The sequence below is a fragment of the Sciurus carolinensis genome, chromosome 4 (genome assembly GCF_902686445.1).
Source record: "Sciurus carolinensis chromosome 4, mSciCar1.2, whole genome shotgun sequence".
NCBI lineage: Eukaryota > Metazoa > Chordata > Mammalia > Rodentia > Sciuridae > Sciurus > Sciurus carolinensis.
Window position 1 is genome coordinate 8,365,654 of NC_062216.1, and position 15,989 is coordinate 8,381,642.

Consider the following 15,989-nt stretch of genomic DNA (forward strand, 5'->3'; position numbering starts at 1 on the left):
AGTTATTGCTTCTGCTCTTAAACTAAGTGGTTCCCAACCACTGTGATGCTTCAGTCCTGTTTTCTGTTGGAGTTGCCTTTGCGTCCCTCGGACATCGTGGTATGGCTGTAGCAGTGATGTCCCTCCTTCCATTGGCCACTCTGCTTGTTTGGACAGCCTCATAACTGATTATTAGGCAAACAGCTGAAGTGACCCTGGGTGCAGTGCTCCCTGTCACGCTGTGGCCGTGCATGGACGTTGTTACATCAGTTTATGTATTCTTAAGAAGCCTCCCATTCTTCCCAGTTCTCAAAGTGCTGTGGCCAGTTGAAAGCTGACTGACAGATGAACCAAACCCAGATGGGCAGCATGTGTTGCCTATTTTATTCACTTTGTTTGTAGTTACTGTTTTCTCTAAGATCTAAGTTTGTCAACACTATTTGCTATGACTTCACGATAGGTCAGAACTGAGGCTAATGAACTTTCAAAATTCATTAATGTTTTTAGTCACATTTAAGAAAAAAATTGTGGTTGTAGATGGACAGCATTTTTATTTGTTTATTTTTATGTGTTGCTGAGAATCAAACCCAGTGCCTCACACGTGCCAGGCAAGCACTCTGCCATTAAGCTACAGTACCAGCCCTCAAAATTCATTTTTTTTCTCAAAATTCATTTTTAATGTGTATATTTTATTCAGAAGTGGTCCTAACTTTATCATGTTTACAAACTGTTCAACCAGGACCATTAATAATGGTCTCAAAATCACTTCTATCTTTACATTTCCACCCACCTCTAGGTTCCTTCCACCCGTCTGACACTTGTCTCTTCTCTGTGTTCTTGTTTTCCAGATCAAATCCAGGGCAAGGCCTTTAACAGTCCTGGCTTCTACCTTTACTAAGTGAACTTTGCTAGAGGATAGAGAGTCCTGATCAAGAACCTCTGACCAACACGTTAGGAACACTTGCGCCTTCCTTGGCAGTTTCCCTTTGAGGCTTAGATTCACTTTCATCTCATGTGTTCCTGTTTGGATATCTTGTTCTAGGCTCATGTTCTCTCTCATGCTGTCCCTTCTTAGATCCCTCCGGCTTTTCTTTTAGTCAGATGCTGTGAGAGAAGTCTTACTGCATTTCCCTTGAGGTTTCTCTTCCCTTCGGGGAGAGAGGTTGGGAGAGCTGGGCAGTGCACATTTTGAACCAAGTGCCCGCTTTTCTGAAGTGGAAACTGCCACACCCACGTGGCAATGGTAAAGGGGTCTTGCTGGTGACAGCCGAGTGTAGATCTCTGTGCCTCCTCAGAGTCTGTCCACCTTGCGGCTCCACAGCCTGTTGCCTTCCCCACTTTCCTGGCTTGTTTCCTGAGCTTCAGCTGCTGGGCTTTCCTTGGGGTCTTTTGTAGAGGTTCTGTTTCATGTCAGAACCCAGAGCACGTGTTGCTCAGGTGACGGGAGAGCAGTGTGCAGAGCCCGTCGGGAAGGGCTCTCCCAACAGGACAGGTCGTACTGCCTGCGCCCTTTCATCTGGCACTGCCGCCTCTGAAACTGGTTCTGGCTCTGCGCCTTGCATTACGTTGAGGGAGCTTTGTGTTTTAATTTCATGGACTGACCCAGCAATGTCGTATTTGAAGCCCCAGTGATAGTGAACCAGAACCCTCCAGATCATGCGTTACTCTGCCAAGTCAGTTTGCTGCAGGAAGCCAGGAGGACTAGTGCGTCCCTGATGTGGAACTTGGCTTACCCCTCGAAATGCAGATCCCCACGCCTGTCCCAGCCCCCACCCCCACCTCCCAACCCCCTGTCCCTCGCACCAGAGCCACCAGGCTTGGCGAGGAGTGGAGCGCATTTTAAGTGCACTTGCCATGAAGTTGACAAATGGGGACGTGCCTGCCCAGTGCTCACAGGGTGTTGTTAGGCGTTGAAATGCCGAGGAAGTGCACCTTAGGTTAGTTGGCTGTGGGTTTGAAATTAAGTTTGAGTTTAGTTTTAAAAATAAGAGTCATATTACACGGAAGGTATGAGTCTACACTGTGTACAGCCTTTGAAATGAAAAGTTGTACCCCATGTGTACAATGAATCAAAATGCCGTCTGTAAAAACAAAAATCAAAAACAATAAGAATCATAGATCTTTAGGGCACTGTTTTTCCCAGAGCCATTTAATTTCTGCTCTCATTCTGTGATCTTTTATTTAAAGGTGATAATAGCTATTATGGTGGAGAACATTTTAAAAGAAAAGTTCGAATTTTAATTTGCATTTAATCTTTACAGTTTTCACTCATTCAGTTAATAACTTGAGACCTGTGTCAATTATTAACTGAACAAGTATAAATTTAAAATGTTTGAAACTGTATAGGAAGCAGTTTTTTTTATTATGCATCCATAATCCTGTGTAAATGGCGGTGTCTTTTTGAAGTGACCTGGAAGTGGCACCTTGAAGGCATACAGGTCGTGCGGCCAGCCTTGGAACTTAGGTCTCGCGGCCTGTGTGCTCCAGGTTGTTCCTACAGGAGTTCTGGTTCTAAGACGGTTAGCTGGTTTTTAGATTTAATTAATATTACTAATTGAAAAGTTGTGACCTGTGAAGTGGGACAGGTCAGTAGTTATAAAATTGTGTTTTTCTTTTCCACAAACCATTTTCCTTCCTGGAGTTGTATAAGTTGTGTTGCCTCGTTTCAGACTGGCCTTACTGAACAGCACTGTGTTGTTTTCTAGGGAAGGATCTGTCCTCTCGGAGCAGCACGGATCTTGACTGCATTTTTGGGAAAAGGCAGAGCAAGAAGACTGCTGAGGTACTGAGCAAGATAGTGGGGGTGACGTGTTCCTTGCCGCTTGGCTTTCAAGGGGGTGTGGGGCTTTTCTGTGTCTGTTACTAGACCACAGTTACCCCCCAAAAAACAAAAGCAGAGACCACTTTAGACACTTCATACAAAAGTTAAATGTGATCCCCTTAATAATAGTAGCTGGTCGCTAAGCTTTATAAGGCATCTCCTGAGAGAACGTGTGCTCGCTGGTCTTTGCCTTTTGATTTTTGTTCTGAGGGGTGAGGACTAGGTTAAACTCAGGGAAGAAAACCTGTTGCCTGTGTAGTCACAGGGGAAGGTACCTCCTGTCACCGGGACGGGGGGGCGTGTGCAGAGGGTTTTGCTGCTTTGCCCAGACTGCCCTCTCTGTTCGGAATGGGCCGTGGCAGGAAGAGCGTCCTGCATGTGCTCTCTGCCACCCTTCAATCTGGAGAGCACGTCCTGGGGAGGGGCCATGGCCTGTCCTCCCTCGTACTTTACTACTCGTGTCAAACTGGAAGGCGAGACAGGTGACCTCGCTGTCTGCTGGTCTGTGGTCCTGCTGAGGACACTGGGGTGTGACGCACACATCAGCCGCACCATTTCCAGATGTAACAGACGGCCCCGTACCTCGTTTTCATTTCAAAATAGAACTTTTGAGCTATAGATTTCTGGAGATGATGGGATGAAATAATTAAAATTTTTGTTGTCTAAGAAAACCTGGAATATGTGGCACTGCAGCTGTTGCTCTGCTGATCTGCTGTGTCCTGCTTGCTTCCTGGAAGAAGAGAAAGAAGTCTAGTTTGATTTTTCTCTGCCATTTTTCCAGACGGACAGGTGTCTTTTTGAGGGTAGTAGATATTAGTTCCCATGATGCTTAGAAACTCGTGGATTACCCAAGGTGAGCTTTTTGTGAGGTGACTCCCTCTTGGGCTGACATTGAGCCCCTAGGTCCTCCGGCACCTTCCCACCCCACCTCTACCAGAGTGAGGATGGAGGAAGCAGGTCCCCCAGGGCAGGCCTGGCTCTTGGCAGCCTGCCGGGGTCCTGGCTGCAGGGTCTGTACCGGGTTGGTGGAAGGCAGCTGGCCCTCAGGGAGGAGGTGCTCTGACATCAGCCACCCTGGATGTTCCTTCACAGGGCTGCTGGGAGGCTCCGTGGTCATCTGCAGGCTTGCTGTGGTCACATCTCTGCCCGTCTGGTGGTGCGACCACTCTCTCGTTCCTTGAGGACTCTGCACCTGCCTTGCCCCAGCCTTCTCACAGCCTCTCTGGCTGTCCTCACAGTGTCTGTATCCTTTGGAGAACCTGGCCTTGTGCCCTCATGCCCGGTCACTACTGCCCATGCAGCGCCCCACGGTGTAAAGCACACCTGCAGCTCTGCAGCACGTCCTTGTCCTCCAACCTTGCTCCTCTCTATCCCTGTCACCCAACGCTCTTCTCCGCAGCCTTTGAAATCTCTGCCAAGCTGCTCAGGGGAGGACATGATGTGGCTTGGTGGCCCTCAGCTCGTGCGCTAAGTGCTGAAGCTGCTCTTTGCATAAGAGCTGAGGCCCCTTGTCCTCTGTTGGGCTCCGGTTGGAGGACTTGGGTGTCAGTTCCGGGAGGTTTGTCCACGTTCCCCAGTGTTGCTGGATGGTGGCGACTTGTCTTGGGGTCATGACAAGGCACGAGGCTCCCTGTGGTGGAGGTGTTCCCGAGCGTGCGCCAGAGAAGAGGTGCTCTTTTTCCAGTTGGCAGGGCTGTTGTCCCCTTGGTGGTGTGCTGTGCTTGAAGCATGGTTTCTGTGCAGCTCAGTCCCCATCTCTGGGCTGCGTTTGCTGCTGATGTGTGTGGGCTGCCAACAGCTTGGCTGCCATCAGGCGAGCTTCGAGTCTGTTCCCTGTTGTCACAGGGAGCTTCCAACAGACCCTGGGGTCAGGCTTCCCCTCCAGACCAGTTAAGTCCAAACCAGGGCTTAGCACCTCGGCACCAATCTTCTTAAAAGAAAAAGGATTTCATAGACAAAATTCTACAAGTGAACCCACTAATGCTGATGAGGACCCCTGTGTGGCAGGGGAGAGGGTCGAGAACCCAGGGAAGCCGTGAAGCGCGACCACGCAGGGGGAACTCTGGCTCTGGTCTTGCCAGTGTGGCTGCAGAGGGGCTTCGCCAACCTTTACCTGGGAGCTTGCCGACCCAAAGGTCCCGGCTGCAGGTATGGACTGGGGCCCGAGAGCCTGCACTCTGGCGCCTGCTGGGGAACTGGGCCTGGTTGTCTACTGCCTGGATTTTGAAAATAGAGTCAACTTAAATGTGATCACTTTTAAGGCAATAAATAAAAAGTCCATAAAGCAGAGTCCCTTCTAAATTTTTTTTATTTTTTAAGTATTTTTTTAGTTGTGGATGGACCCAGTACCTTTATTTTATTTATTTATTTTTACGTGGTGCTGAGAATTGAACTGAGCGCCTCACATGTGCTAGGCGAGTGCTATACCACTTAGCCCCAGCCCCTAAATTTATCTTTAAATACATGTGGGTTTTCATATGTTGCTTTTCATTGAGGTGCACTGTGCCTTTGGATAAAGTGTTGCTGGGAAACCCTGCCATGTTAGTTACAGCAGCCCTGACAGACAGGGGCAAGCTTTTAATGAGTTTTGTTGGAAAATACAACCTCTTGGCTCCCGTTTGCAGTCGGAAGGAATGGCGCTAGTTTTCCTCCCTTGACAGCCTCAGCTGGGATCAGAATTGGCACTGTGAAGGCCACGGGGCTGCTGGGGGTCAGGGACCTCAAGAGCCTCAGCCTGTGGTCATGCTGAATGTGAAGGGTGTGAGGCCCTCTGGGAAAGGGCCAGCCCCGCTCTGTCTGCAGCACCTAGAGGGGCGAGACCCTGGTAGGGCATGTCTGACGTGGCTCGTCGTCTCTCCCAGCTGGCCAGACCTACTTTGCTACAGCCTCTGAGTCTCATAGAAGTTACAACCTCATTTAGCATCTTTGTGCAAACACTGTGCTGGACACCTTAATGTTATCTTACTTATCCTCGCTACAGTCTTCTAAAGTAAACATTAGCACCTCCTTCTTGGCAGTGAAGAAACTGGGGCTCAGAAATGTCACAAAGTGACATGAGTGGGCCCTCGGGCCCCACGCTCCGTGTTCTCCCATCACACTACTCCCACTGTTGATGAACTTTTTTGCATTTAAAAAAAAAGTCCACCTTCAGCTTATTAAGGTATGTTTTATCAGTTTTCTTTGACATTTTTGTCAGAGATGCCACAAGTTACTTTATCATAACTTTGGGGGAAAATGTTTGGCTGTTCCCATTTTGTGAAAAACAGTGGTTTAAATTTCAGAACTTCTCTGGCTGTGGAGTTCAGAGGTGAACTCTTAAAGGTCAGAAGCATGTGACAGAATGACTGGCCTTGGAACCTGGAGGCCAATTAGGAAAGAGCAGGCTTGAGCTGCTGGAGCACACGTGCTGGGTTACTTGTGTCTTTTCTGGGCTCTCAAATGAGTTGGTGGATCTGATTATATTTATATCCAAAAAAATCAGCAACCCTTGCTTAGTGGTGATAGGGGATTTACTTTTTGAAAATTTTTATTTTGAAATGGTACAGCTTCACAGGAAATTACAGAGCCAGTACAGAGGGGTCCTAGGCACTCTTCCTTTCCCCACCTCCCCACTTGTTGCACCTTGTATAATTTTATTAGACAGGGTTCTCTAGAGAAACAGAATCAACAGGAGATATGATTATAAAAAAAGGATTTATTAGATTGGCTTATACAGTCAAAAGCTGGATAGTTCACAATGGCCAACTGCAGGCTGGAGAGCTGGAGGAACCAGTAGCCGCACAGTCCAAGACGCTTATGCCTCAGTACAAGAGGGATCAGTGATGCTACCCCAGTACAAGACCAAAAGTTTCTGGAAACTTCCTGGAGAATCACTGGCAAAGTTCTCTTTGAAAGAGCTAAGGAGGACTGGGGTTATAGCTCAGTGGTAGAGCACTTGCCTAGCATGTGTGAGACACTGGATTTGATACTCAGCACCACATATAAATAAATGAATAGAATAAAGGTCTATCAACATCTAAAACGTATTTAAAAAAAAAAAAAAGAATGAAAGAGTGAAGGAGCGGGAATCTGATATCCTCAGGGGATCACAGCAGCAGTCAAAAACCCATTCTGGAAGAATGGAGCTTGCGTCTGCTGCTGCTTCCTTGTTCTTCCAACTTTTATTCCATCCAAACCACCATCCTATGGGGTGGTGTTGCCCACACTTAGGGAGGATCTCCACTTCAATTCGCTATCCCACATGCCAGTCATTCCTAGACACAACCTCATCAACATACCCAGAAGCCTCAATGGGCACGTCTTAATCCGATCAACTGGACAATTCAAATTAGCCATTATAATAGTGGTGGTAAGAGATAGAACCAGGCAGTGGGTATTGTTGCAGCCTGGGTGTATAGCCCTGTGGAGACTGGGGACTGCATCCACTGTCTCAGCTATGGTACTGAACTGTCCTCACCACGTAGGTCTCCCTCTTGCTACCCCTGATTATAGTCATGCCACTTACCCTAACCCGAGTCACCCACCGCTGCCAGCAAAATTGACTGATTAGAAATAGAGCATCACATGCATAGGCCATTTTGCTCTCACAGCTTGGAGTTAAATCTGCTCAGTTCCCTGTGGTCAGTGCATTGGTCACGAGTGATTGTGCTCTGGTGACCTACCTCCTCTGCTTATTCTTTTTACATTTTCTGCCTTCTGTCTTTTGGGTCTCTAGAGAACTCCTTGTGGAACTCAGATCATGTGACATTGTTAAAAGTCCAGGCCTGTCATTTAACTTGTTTACCAGGTTCAGAAGCATTCCATACTATAAAGTGATGTGCACATCCAGGGTGCAGCCTGGTCATCTGCACTGTGTTGATGTGTGAGAGCTCTCTGGACAGTGTCTCAGGGTACCTTCGTTACAGGGAGCTTGGGAACCTTTAAATGTCATGCATGGTTTGTATGTGAGCCTTTGTGCAGTACGTGAATATGTACAGTCCAGAGTTTTCATTGGCTTTTCAAAGGAATCCTTGATCCAAAACGAAGCTTTAAAATCTAGGATGGAATATCACTCTGCCTTAAAGAAGAATGAAATTATGGCATTTGCCAGTGAATGGATGGAGCTGGAGAATATCATGCTAAGTGAAATAAGCTAATCCCCCAAAACCAAAAGCTAAATGTATTCTCTGATATGCGGATGCTAATTCACAATGAGGGGGGGTCGAGGTAAGATTAGAGTTACTTTAGATTAGGTACAGGGGAGTGAAGGGAGGGGAGGGGTATGAGGATAGGAAGGATAGTAGAAAATCAGACATTATTACCCCATGTACGTATATAACTATACGACCAGTGGGATTCTGCATCATGTATAACCAGAAGAATGAGAAATTATACTCCATTATATTTGATGTATCAAGGTGCATTCTACTGTCATGTATAACTAATTGAAACAAATAAAAAAGTTGAAAAATAGGAAAGAAAAATAAATAGGACTGCATAAAAATGTCACTTCTCCATTCCCATCCTCTGAATAAAACCACTTAAAAGGTAAATTTTCTGGGTGAGAATTTACAAACTGTGCCAGATCAAGAGTCTGATCTCTTAATTATTTTGAATGTGATGTAGCAATAAAAGAAAATGACATCCAAACAACGATCCAAGCTAAAAAAGGAAGTACACGACGTGTTGATGGAGTTTAAGTCCTGCCTTCCATCCTGTTTCCGACTTTGTGTGTCTGATTGGAGAGATGGAGCCACCGTGTTTTACACATGGACTTGTTCTTCAGTCGCGTGCGCTGGGCAGCAGACGGCTTCAGCGGAGGACTGGTGCTGCCACCTGTTCTGGGTCCCAGGCATTGCTTGATCCAGGATGTGGCACATGTAGGGACTCAGCAAATCAAAACCTCATTGTGCTGCTTTTTTTCAAAAAGGACTTCATTGTTTCATATCTTAAAAATCATGGTTTATATAGCTTCAGAGTTAATATTCGAAGTGTCTTTTCCTTTTGGAAGGTTTTGATAGATATGTATAAAAAGCTTTCTCCAAGAGTGGGAAATATCCATCATTCTGCTTCCCACACTAGATTACTGTGCCCGACGTAGATTCTTACGAGAGGATCCTGAGCGTGGGCCCATGCTGTTTTATGTTTTAAAGCGTCCATCCAGTTTGCCAGAAGTTGACCTGCAGGCCCCGTTTCTCAGGCTAGAATAGTCTTCACAGATTTGATGTTCGTTGCTGCTGTAGGAGTTAGGCACTCGTGCACATCAGGAGCTCTGCTCTGACTTCATTGGTGCTTAGTGCTTTTGGCAGCCACTGGGCTGTTGGGAGATAATGGTTCCTTGTTGAGCCTGCTGTTCAGATGTTCTTACTTAAAGAGCAAAGGGTCATTGAAAATTGCCAGTTACTCTGAAAACTTAATAGACATGCTGAGAGGGAGTGGCTGGCTGCGTATGTCTCATTTCCAAGTCTTTCCTTTCCCTGCCATCTTTTTGTGGTGTTAATTGGAAGACAGTGCTCTGGAGTGGAGGGCCCCTAAATTGGAGCTGTCTTCACTTTCTGTGAGACAAAGATGTGATCCAGTGTATTGAATTGAAATTATTCAGCCGTCTCTAGACCTGCAGCAGGTACTTGTGCTGGCTAGTGCCTTCCCGGAGTCCTGTACTGTGTGCGTGTGTGTGTGTTTCTCCCTTGGTTTACAAGTTGAAGTTGGAGACACTGAAAAACAAATTCCAGTAGTTCCTATCTGGTTGAACTTCCTGATACTCCTATTTTTTTTCCCTCTCATTTTTTCTCTCCCCCACCTTCCAGTTTCCTTCCTCTCTCCAGTTTGTTTCCTGATTCGGCGTTATCACTAGAGAAAATACCCCTACGCCATATCAAGGATTGAAGACGTGTTACTGACATCTCACTTGTTTCTCTGAACAGCAGGCCTCTGGCGTGGGCTGCTGGCAGAGTAATCGCAGAGTACTTGTCCGTTTTTTCACCTGTGACCTGACTGAGGTAGAGACCTGAGTGTTTCTCGTCCTCCCCAGTGCGCGGTTACTGATCACCTCCGTGCAGTCTTCTGGTGGTTGCGGCTGTTTCACTCAGAGTGGACCTTTGCAGTCTGTCTACCTTTCTCATCTCTTACCCCGAATCCCCCTTTTCCTATGTCTTGCTGGTTATTTGATCTGAAAACTACTTCCAAGCAGACTCTTCTCTTCTGTTTGGTTGGATTCATGGGTATTTTGAACCATTCTTCCTTTTGGTTGGATTCAATGCCATAAGTACCTCATAGGGAAGGTCATTGTATAAAGAAGAGTCCTTTTTTAAAGTAATTTTTACCCGAACTGTCTTTGAATTGCAGGCTGTTATTCCTGTTGTTCTGAATTTTCATGCTTATCACCTACATCAGTGAGCTAGGTTGAGTTTCATAGGTGTTTTCCCCGTCCCGCAGCCTGTCACTGCCCCATCTGTCCCCACTGCTGGGCCAGGTACCAGCGCTCCAAGGATAAGTGGCTTTCCTAGCCCCGTTGTTGTTAAAGTAACCTTGTGAAGAGCCTATTGGGTAGAGAGCAATTTGAGCTTAGCCTGTAAGCATGCCACATGATATACTTGAGCCCTAAAACCTATTTTTTTATTTGTTCGTTTTTATTTTTACAGACTGCATTTTGATTCATTGTACACAAATGGGGTACACCTTTTCATTTCTATGGTTGTGCACCATGTAGATTCACACCATTCATGTAATCATCCATGTACATCTAAAATCTATTTTATCCAGCAGTGTTGACTTTAATTCTTGTCATCATTTGACCATTGAAAACAAAATCAAGATTAAAAAAAAAATTACTAAGCTGGGATATTTGTACAAAACTCTTATATCTCTTTGGGATGAAATTTTATGAAGTTCTGTGAAGTTTAATTTAATCCTGGAAATGTCTAATTTGGTACCTGTTAAGTGAAGATTTACTTGGGTGTAGGACCAGTAACCTGACCACGGATTTAATGCAAGCCAAAGCATGTGGTGTGGCACCTGCCCGAGCAGAGGCTGGGCCACCTGGACAGGTGGTGCCCACATGAAAGCAGCAGGCTTTTTGGTTGTTCTGTCCTGGAACAGGGTTTGACCTGTTCTGTTTGACCTGGGCACCCTATTTTAAAGGAGTGTGTTCAGAGGCACATTCAGAAACAGGTTTCTGGAAAGCTTATTGTGTACTGGAACAAGTAAAAGAATTCGGTATGTTTAGCAGACAAGCGGTTAGGAAAAAGAAAGCCCGATACTAGTGGAGGAAACTCACAGAAGGATCCCTCAGGAAAGAAAGCAGCCTGGGTTGGTGGAACTGGCCGCTAGAGGGTGCACTTGTGGGCGCCTGTGGACAGCCGAAGGCCTGGGAGCCCCTCTGGTGCTGCCTGTCTGATTCCAGAGTGGAGAAGGCCCGTGTGAAGTGCCACTGTGTTCCAGGCTCGCCCTCAGGTCTCACTTTTCCCTGACCACAAGGAAAGAACATTACTTGGATTCTTCTTGACTCACATTCCAGGTCAATTTTGGCTTTTTCTACTGAAGTTGTTTACCTGGGAGATGAATGTGCGAGGTCTTTGGTGTGTTCAAGCCAGAAATCAGTGATGCTGAAGTATGAGAGCAAGTCATCTGTCTTAGCAGACTCAGGCCTCAAGTGAGGTACTCGAGAGGTTGAGGGAAGGTAGTCTTCCTGGCTGCTCCTCTAGGATCTGTCGACTCACTTTCCCATGGAAGGAGAGTGCTGAATTGTGTGTTCTTGTGACAGATTCTGTCCCACGTGCTCTTCTGGATTGATCGTGTCACTTTCCCTTCAGGACACAGAATCCAGTTCCCCTCACTCCACCTGGGCAACCTGTGACTGGCTTGTACTTGGTAGAATCTTGCCATGGTGTACTCTGGGGTTTATGAGGTCTCATGAGCTAGAAGGCCCTGAGCTCTCAAGGTGGGTAGTCCAGCTGCCCTGCACCCCCAGGCTGTGAGAAAGCCCAACACCCAGCCTGGCCCACGTGGAAAGACCATACTCGTGTGGGGTATGCCAGGTGGCCAGAGGCCCCACAGAGAGGGGTTCCAGGCCAGCCTCTCCTTTGCCAGCTGTGACCACCTTTAGACAAGAATTCCATTAGAGAGACCTGGATGGTCAAGCCTTTCTCAGCTGTTCATCCACAGAAATAGGGTGAGAGGCGTGATCATTTTAAGTTTTAGGGTGTTTTTTTGTTTTGTTTTTGTTTTTATGCTGGGATTGAACCCAGGGGTGCTTTACTGCTGAGCTACATCCTCAGTCCTTTTTATCTTTATTTCAAGACAGGGTCTTCTAAGTTGCTGCGGCTGGCCTCCAACTGGTTATCCTCCTGCCTCAGACTCTTGAGTTGCTAACATCTCAGGCATATGTCACTATGCCTGACTCTTGGGGAGAGTTCTTACACAGATAACTATGACTCTCTAGGTATTCATCATCCCATGGTTCTGTGACTGGGCATTGATGGTGAGCCTCGCAGAACCATTGTAACGAAGAAGGCATGTCACCTAATGAGGTCTTCTCTTGTTCCTTCTAGAAGGGACTGGTTCCATGGATGAAGGGATTATGAGTAGCACTGGAGGGTCTGCCCTGGCTGCATTTGAGCCCTTGAGTGCTTTCAGGACTGATCTGGAGAAAGCAGTCAGCCTCTCTGAGCCTCGGCCCCTTCATTTGTGAAGATAGTAAGTGATAATAAGTGATGTGCCCCATGAGGCTCTCAGCAAAGGGCCCACGTGCACTCAGTGCCCAGCGCATCTCGTCGCCACCATCGTCAGCCGCTGCTCACACACCCGCATTCCAGGTGGTGGGCAATGACTTTACTGAAACACAGTTTAGCAGTGGGACAGTTTTAGCGCACATGCGTGTGTGTGGTCACGGGCCGAGCAGTGAGGGGCCTCACTCGTGGCTGGTGAACCCTCCCGTTCTCAGTCCTCTGGCACAGTGGCTTCTGGGCCATGTGGACATTACAGCAGGGTGGACACAAATTGGGTGTTTTCATTAACAATGAAGATAAGTTACGCCCAAGGCAACAGTCTTCCTTCTAATATGATGTCCTCCTCAATGTGGGGTAGCGTGGACGTTCAGATGAATTGCTTTAAACGTGAAAGAAAACTGGGGCAGAAGTCCTTTATCAGCAGCAGCATTTATTAAGTGTCATAGAGGTTTTTTAAATATTTCATTTAGTGTCCTGGAGGGGACAACACAGTGTAGTTTTCAAAGTCATCAGATGCCTTCCCCAAAGATTTATAGTGTCTTGGCGTCCTTAGGGTGTGTTTATGTAAAGTAGCAGGATCCCAAGGACAGTCTCTTAGAGTCACCTAGTGCATGCCCTGTACCAAGAAGGACTACTGCTCTCATCATGCTGGAAAGTAGTCTAGCTCCATTGACAAGAGACAGGGAAAACAGACCGTGAATGTGCATTTCCAGAGGAGGTTACATAAAAATGTTCTCATTTAAAGAGGGAGTGGACTCGAGATTACCCAGAGAGCTCACCGAACATTTCCCTTCTGGAGACGGTCACCATGGCGGCAAGTGCCCTGGAAGACTCCTGTGCCATCCTTTTGGGGGCACCAGACTGTCAGCCTTCCCTTTCCTTGCGCTGAAGTCCATGTGGGCAGTGCTGCGGCTTTGGGGCTATGGAAGCTCAGACAGCAGTGGTAGTCGACCCAGGACAGTGAGTGTGGGCCAACATGCGTCCACCTGCTGCACCAAGACTCTGGTACCAGATGTCAAAGCTGCTCCCGGCACGGGCGTGCACGCTTCCATCTTCTGCCCTTCCATAGGCAGTGTGAGTGCGTGCCCAGTGTGTGCCAGTCGTCACTCTGAAGCATGGACAGGAGGAGTTGGCCCCTCAAGGCACCACGGGTCCCCAGCTAGAGAGGTCGGTGCACAGATACCTTCAGCCTGCTGCAGCAGCATCTGACAGGCTCTTCTGTAGCGTGTTCCCACAGCAACCTGAGGGATCTTTTGAGAATGTGATTGAGTTGTGTCATTACTTTGCCCCAAACCCTCCTGCTTCTCCCTGTCACATTCAGAGTAAAAGCCACCTCATGGCAATGACCTGAAGCCCTGCGGAGCCCAGCCCCTTCCAGCCCACGCAGTTGCTGCTCTGCCACTGTCCCCGCTTTCCTGCTGTTGCTGCTTCTGCCTCAGGTGTGGGTGCTTGGTTCCCCAGGGAGTGGCCCATCCCTGCCTCCTTCATGTCTCCCATCAAGTATGTCTCGCTTGGCCTTCCTCATTTACCCTGATAAGCAAACAGCAACGCCCTCGATGCTCTTGAACCCGGGCGCAGTAGCAGCCATCAGTCGCGCCCAGTTGTGTGCTCCTTGCTGCCTTCCCTCGGTCGACTGGAGCCCCATGAGGGCAGTACTTCTGTACTTCCTGGCCTCCAGAACCTCGCCTGGCGTGGAGCAGGTTCTGGGTTGCGTCGTTGCTGCCTCGACTCCAGTCGTTGGAATGTGCTTTCAACAGCGTGGGCGCGCAGGCCAGGAAGACAGGGCTCTGCGGAGCCAAGAGGCGTGGACAAGCACAAGCACCATGAACGCCACGGTCCTGGCCTCTCACTAAGATGTCAGCGGGTCCTCGTGAGCAGCTGTGAGTGTGAGAGCCGGTGGGGACGGGAGACAGTGCTGTCCTCTCTGAAGGCTTCCAGGAGTCACGAAATGACATCAGTGATTGGGATGACAGCAAGCAGAACGTGCCTGGGACCTCTGACACGCATGGCCAGTTTATGACCTCTGGCTTTTTTGGAGGCGAGAAGTTCTTAAGTGTGGAACTGCGCAGCGAAGCGCAGCCACCGGATCCATCTTGTGGCTTGTGCTGCCTCCGGGCTGTGTGACCACCTGTGCCTGTCCTCCTCCCATTTTAGTTGAAGCCTCGGGGGCTCGCAACCCAGTGGGCTGCTACCTGACCGGAGTGGTTTTGTGCGTGAGGCGCGGGGCGACAGAGTGCCCGCTGGCCCAGTCCCAGTCCAGCGCCAGCGAGGCCCTTCCCCTGAGTGGGAAGCATGACGGGCTGGGTTTCCTAGTGAGCACAGCTTTGGATAAAAGGAAGCAGAGGGAACTGACTTCTCGGTGCCTGTGCCGCCAGTGGCCTGCTCATCAGCAGGATGAATCGTCGCTCTCCAGAAGCAGGGAGGACAGCTTCGGCTTGAAGCGCTCTCCTTTCTTCTGTCTGCACCTCCTCTTTATCGGGAGAGGGTCTTTCCTCCAACCACTGCTCCTTGGGGGTTTTGTTAAGTACTGAAGGGAAACTGAAGGAAGCTCTTTTGATTTATCTTCTGTCCTTTCCTTTTGGTCACTCCTCAGGGCTAAAATAGCCGAGCTGGCTTTAATATGTCGCCATTAGAGACCAAACATTAGCTGAAATAAACCATCATGCCTCACAATGAAAAATGTCCCCTGATTGGCTAATTAATCAGTCAAAGGGGAATGACATGGCTCTCGGCTTGAGGGACTCTGCTGGAGAGAAACAGGCTGTTGATAAATGGTTTTCCAACAAATTCATATATCAAGGAAACTTAGTCATTTTTTAACTACAGTTTGTGTGACTGCAATTTTTTTCCAACTTTTTCTTTTCTGCTGCTCTTGCTGTTTAGGCTGCATTTTTGTGTTGTTGATAGAAAAATATAGGATTTTAGATATGAGAAAATAAATGCTTTCTACTTATTCATGTCTGTTACACAGATTGGTGTTGACTCTCTGGGCTTATCAGTATGTAAAAATCAGGGTTTTTTCCCCCAAAATAACCTAAGAAATTCACCTTTCCTGGCTTCCGTCAGAGGTAAAGTTGTCCGGGTTCCGATCGCGCTGCCTGGGTTGATGTGCCAGCTCCGGCAGCTGCTGGCAGTGAGCTGCTGGGTGAGTGCTCAGATCTCTGTGCAGCCATTGCCTGGTCTTTAAACTAGGGGGAGGGAGGACGAGATTGTCACCTACCAGGGCAGCAGCAAGGAGTAGGGGACCACGGAAAGCAGGGACCGCACGCGGGATGACCCCAAATGCCTGCTGTTCTTTTGTAATCGAAGTAGTGTGTGCACGTGTGTGGGAGGGTTCCACCCAAGCTACCCAGGGGAAGCCTTCATCCGCGCCTCGCTGCGCACCTCCTGGCTCCAGCAGTTCCTTTAAAATCATGTGGTGTTTACCTTCATATTTTCATAAAGTATTTCCCATTGACATTTCTTGATGTGTTATTAAATTCTTT

At 48.0% G+C, this 15,989-nt stretch overlaps 1 protein-coding gene across 2 annotated transcripts in view; it reads left to right on the forward strand.

Annotated features, from left to right (window-relative positions):
* The window catches only part of Pinx1 (PIN2 (TERF1) interacting telomerase inhibitor 1), a 68,783-nt gene that overhangs the window by 15,643 nt on the left and 37,151 nt on the right, over positions 1-15,989 (forward strand). For both annotated transcript variants that reach the window (XM_047548272.1, XM_047548273.1), the window contains exon 6: positions 2,685-2,761. In XM_047548272.1, coding sequence (XP_047404228.1) covers positions 2,685-2,761 — 77 coding nt within the window. The remainder of the gene's footprint in view (positions 1-2,684; positions 2,762-15,989) is intronic.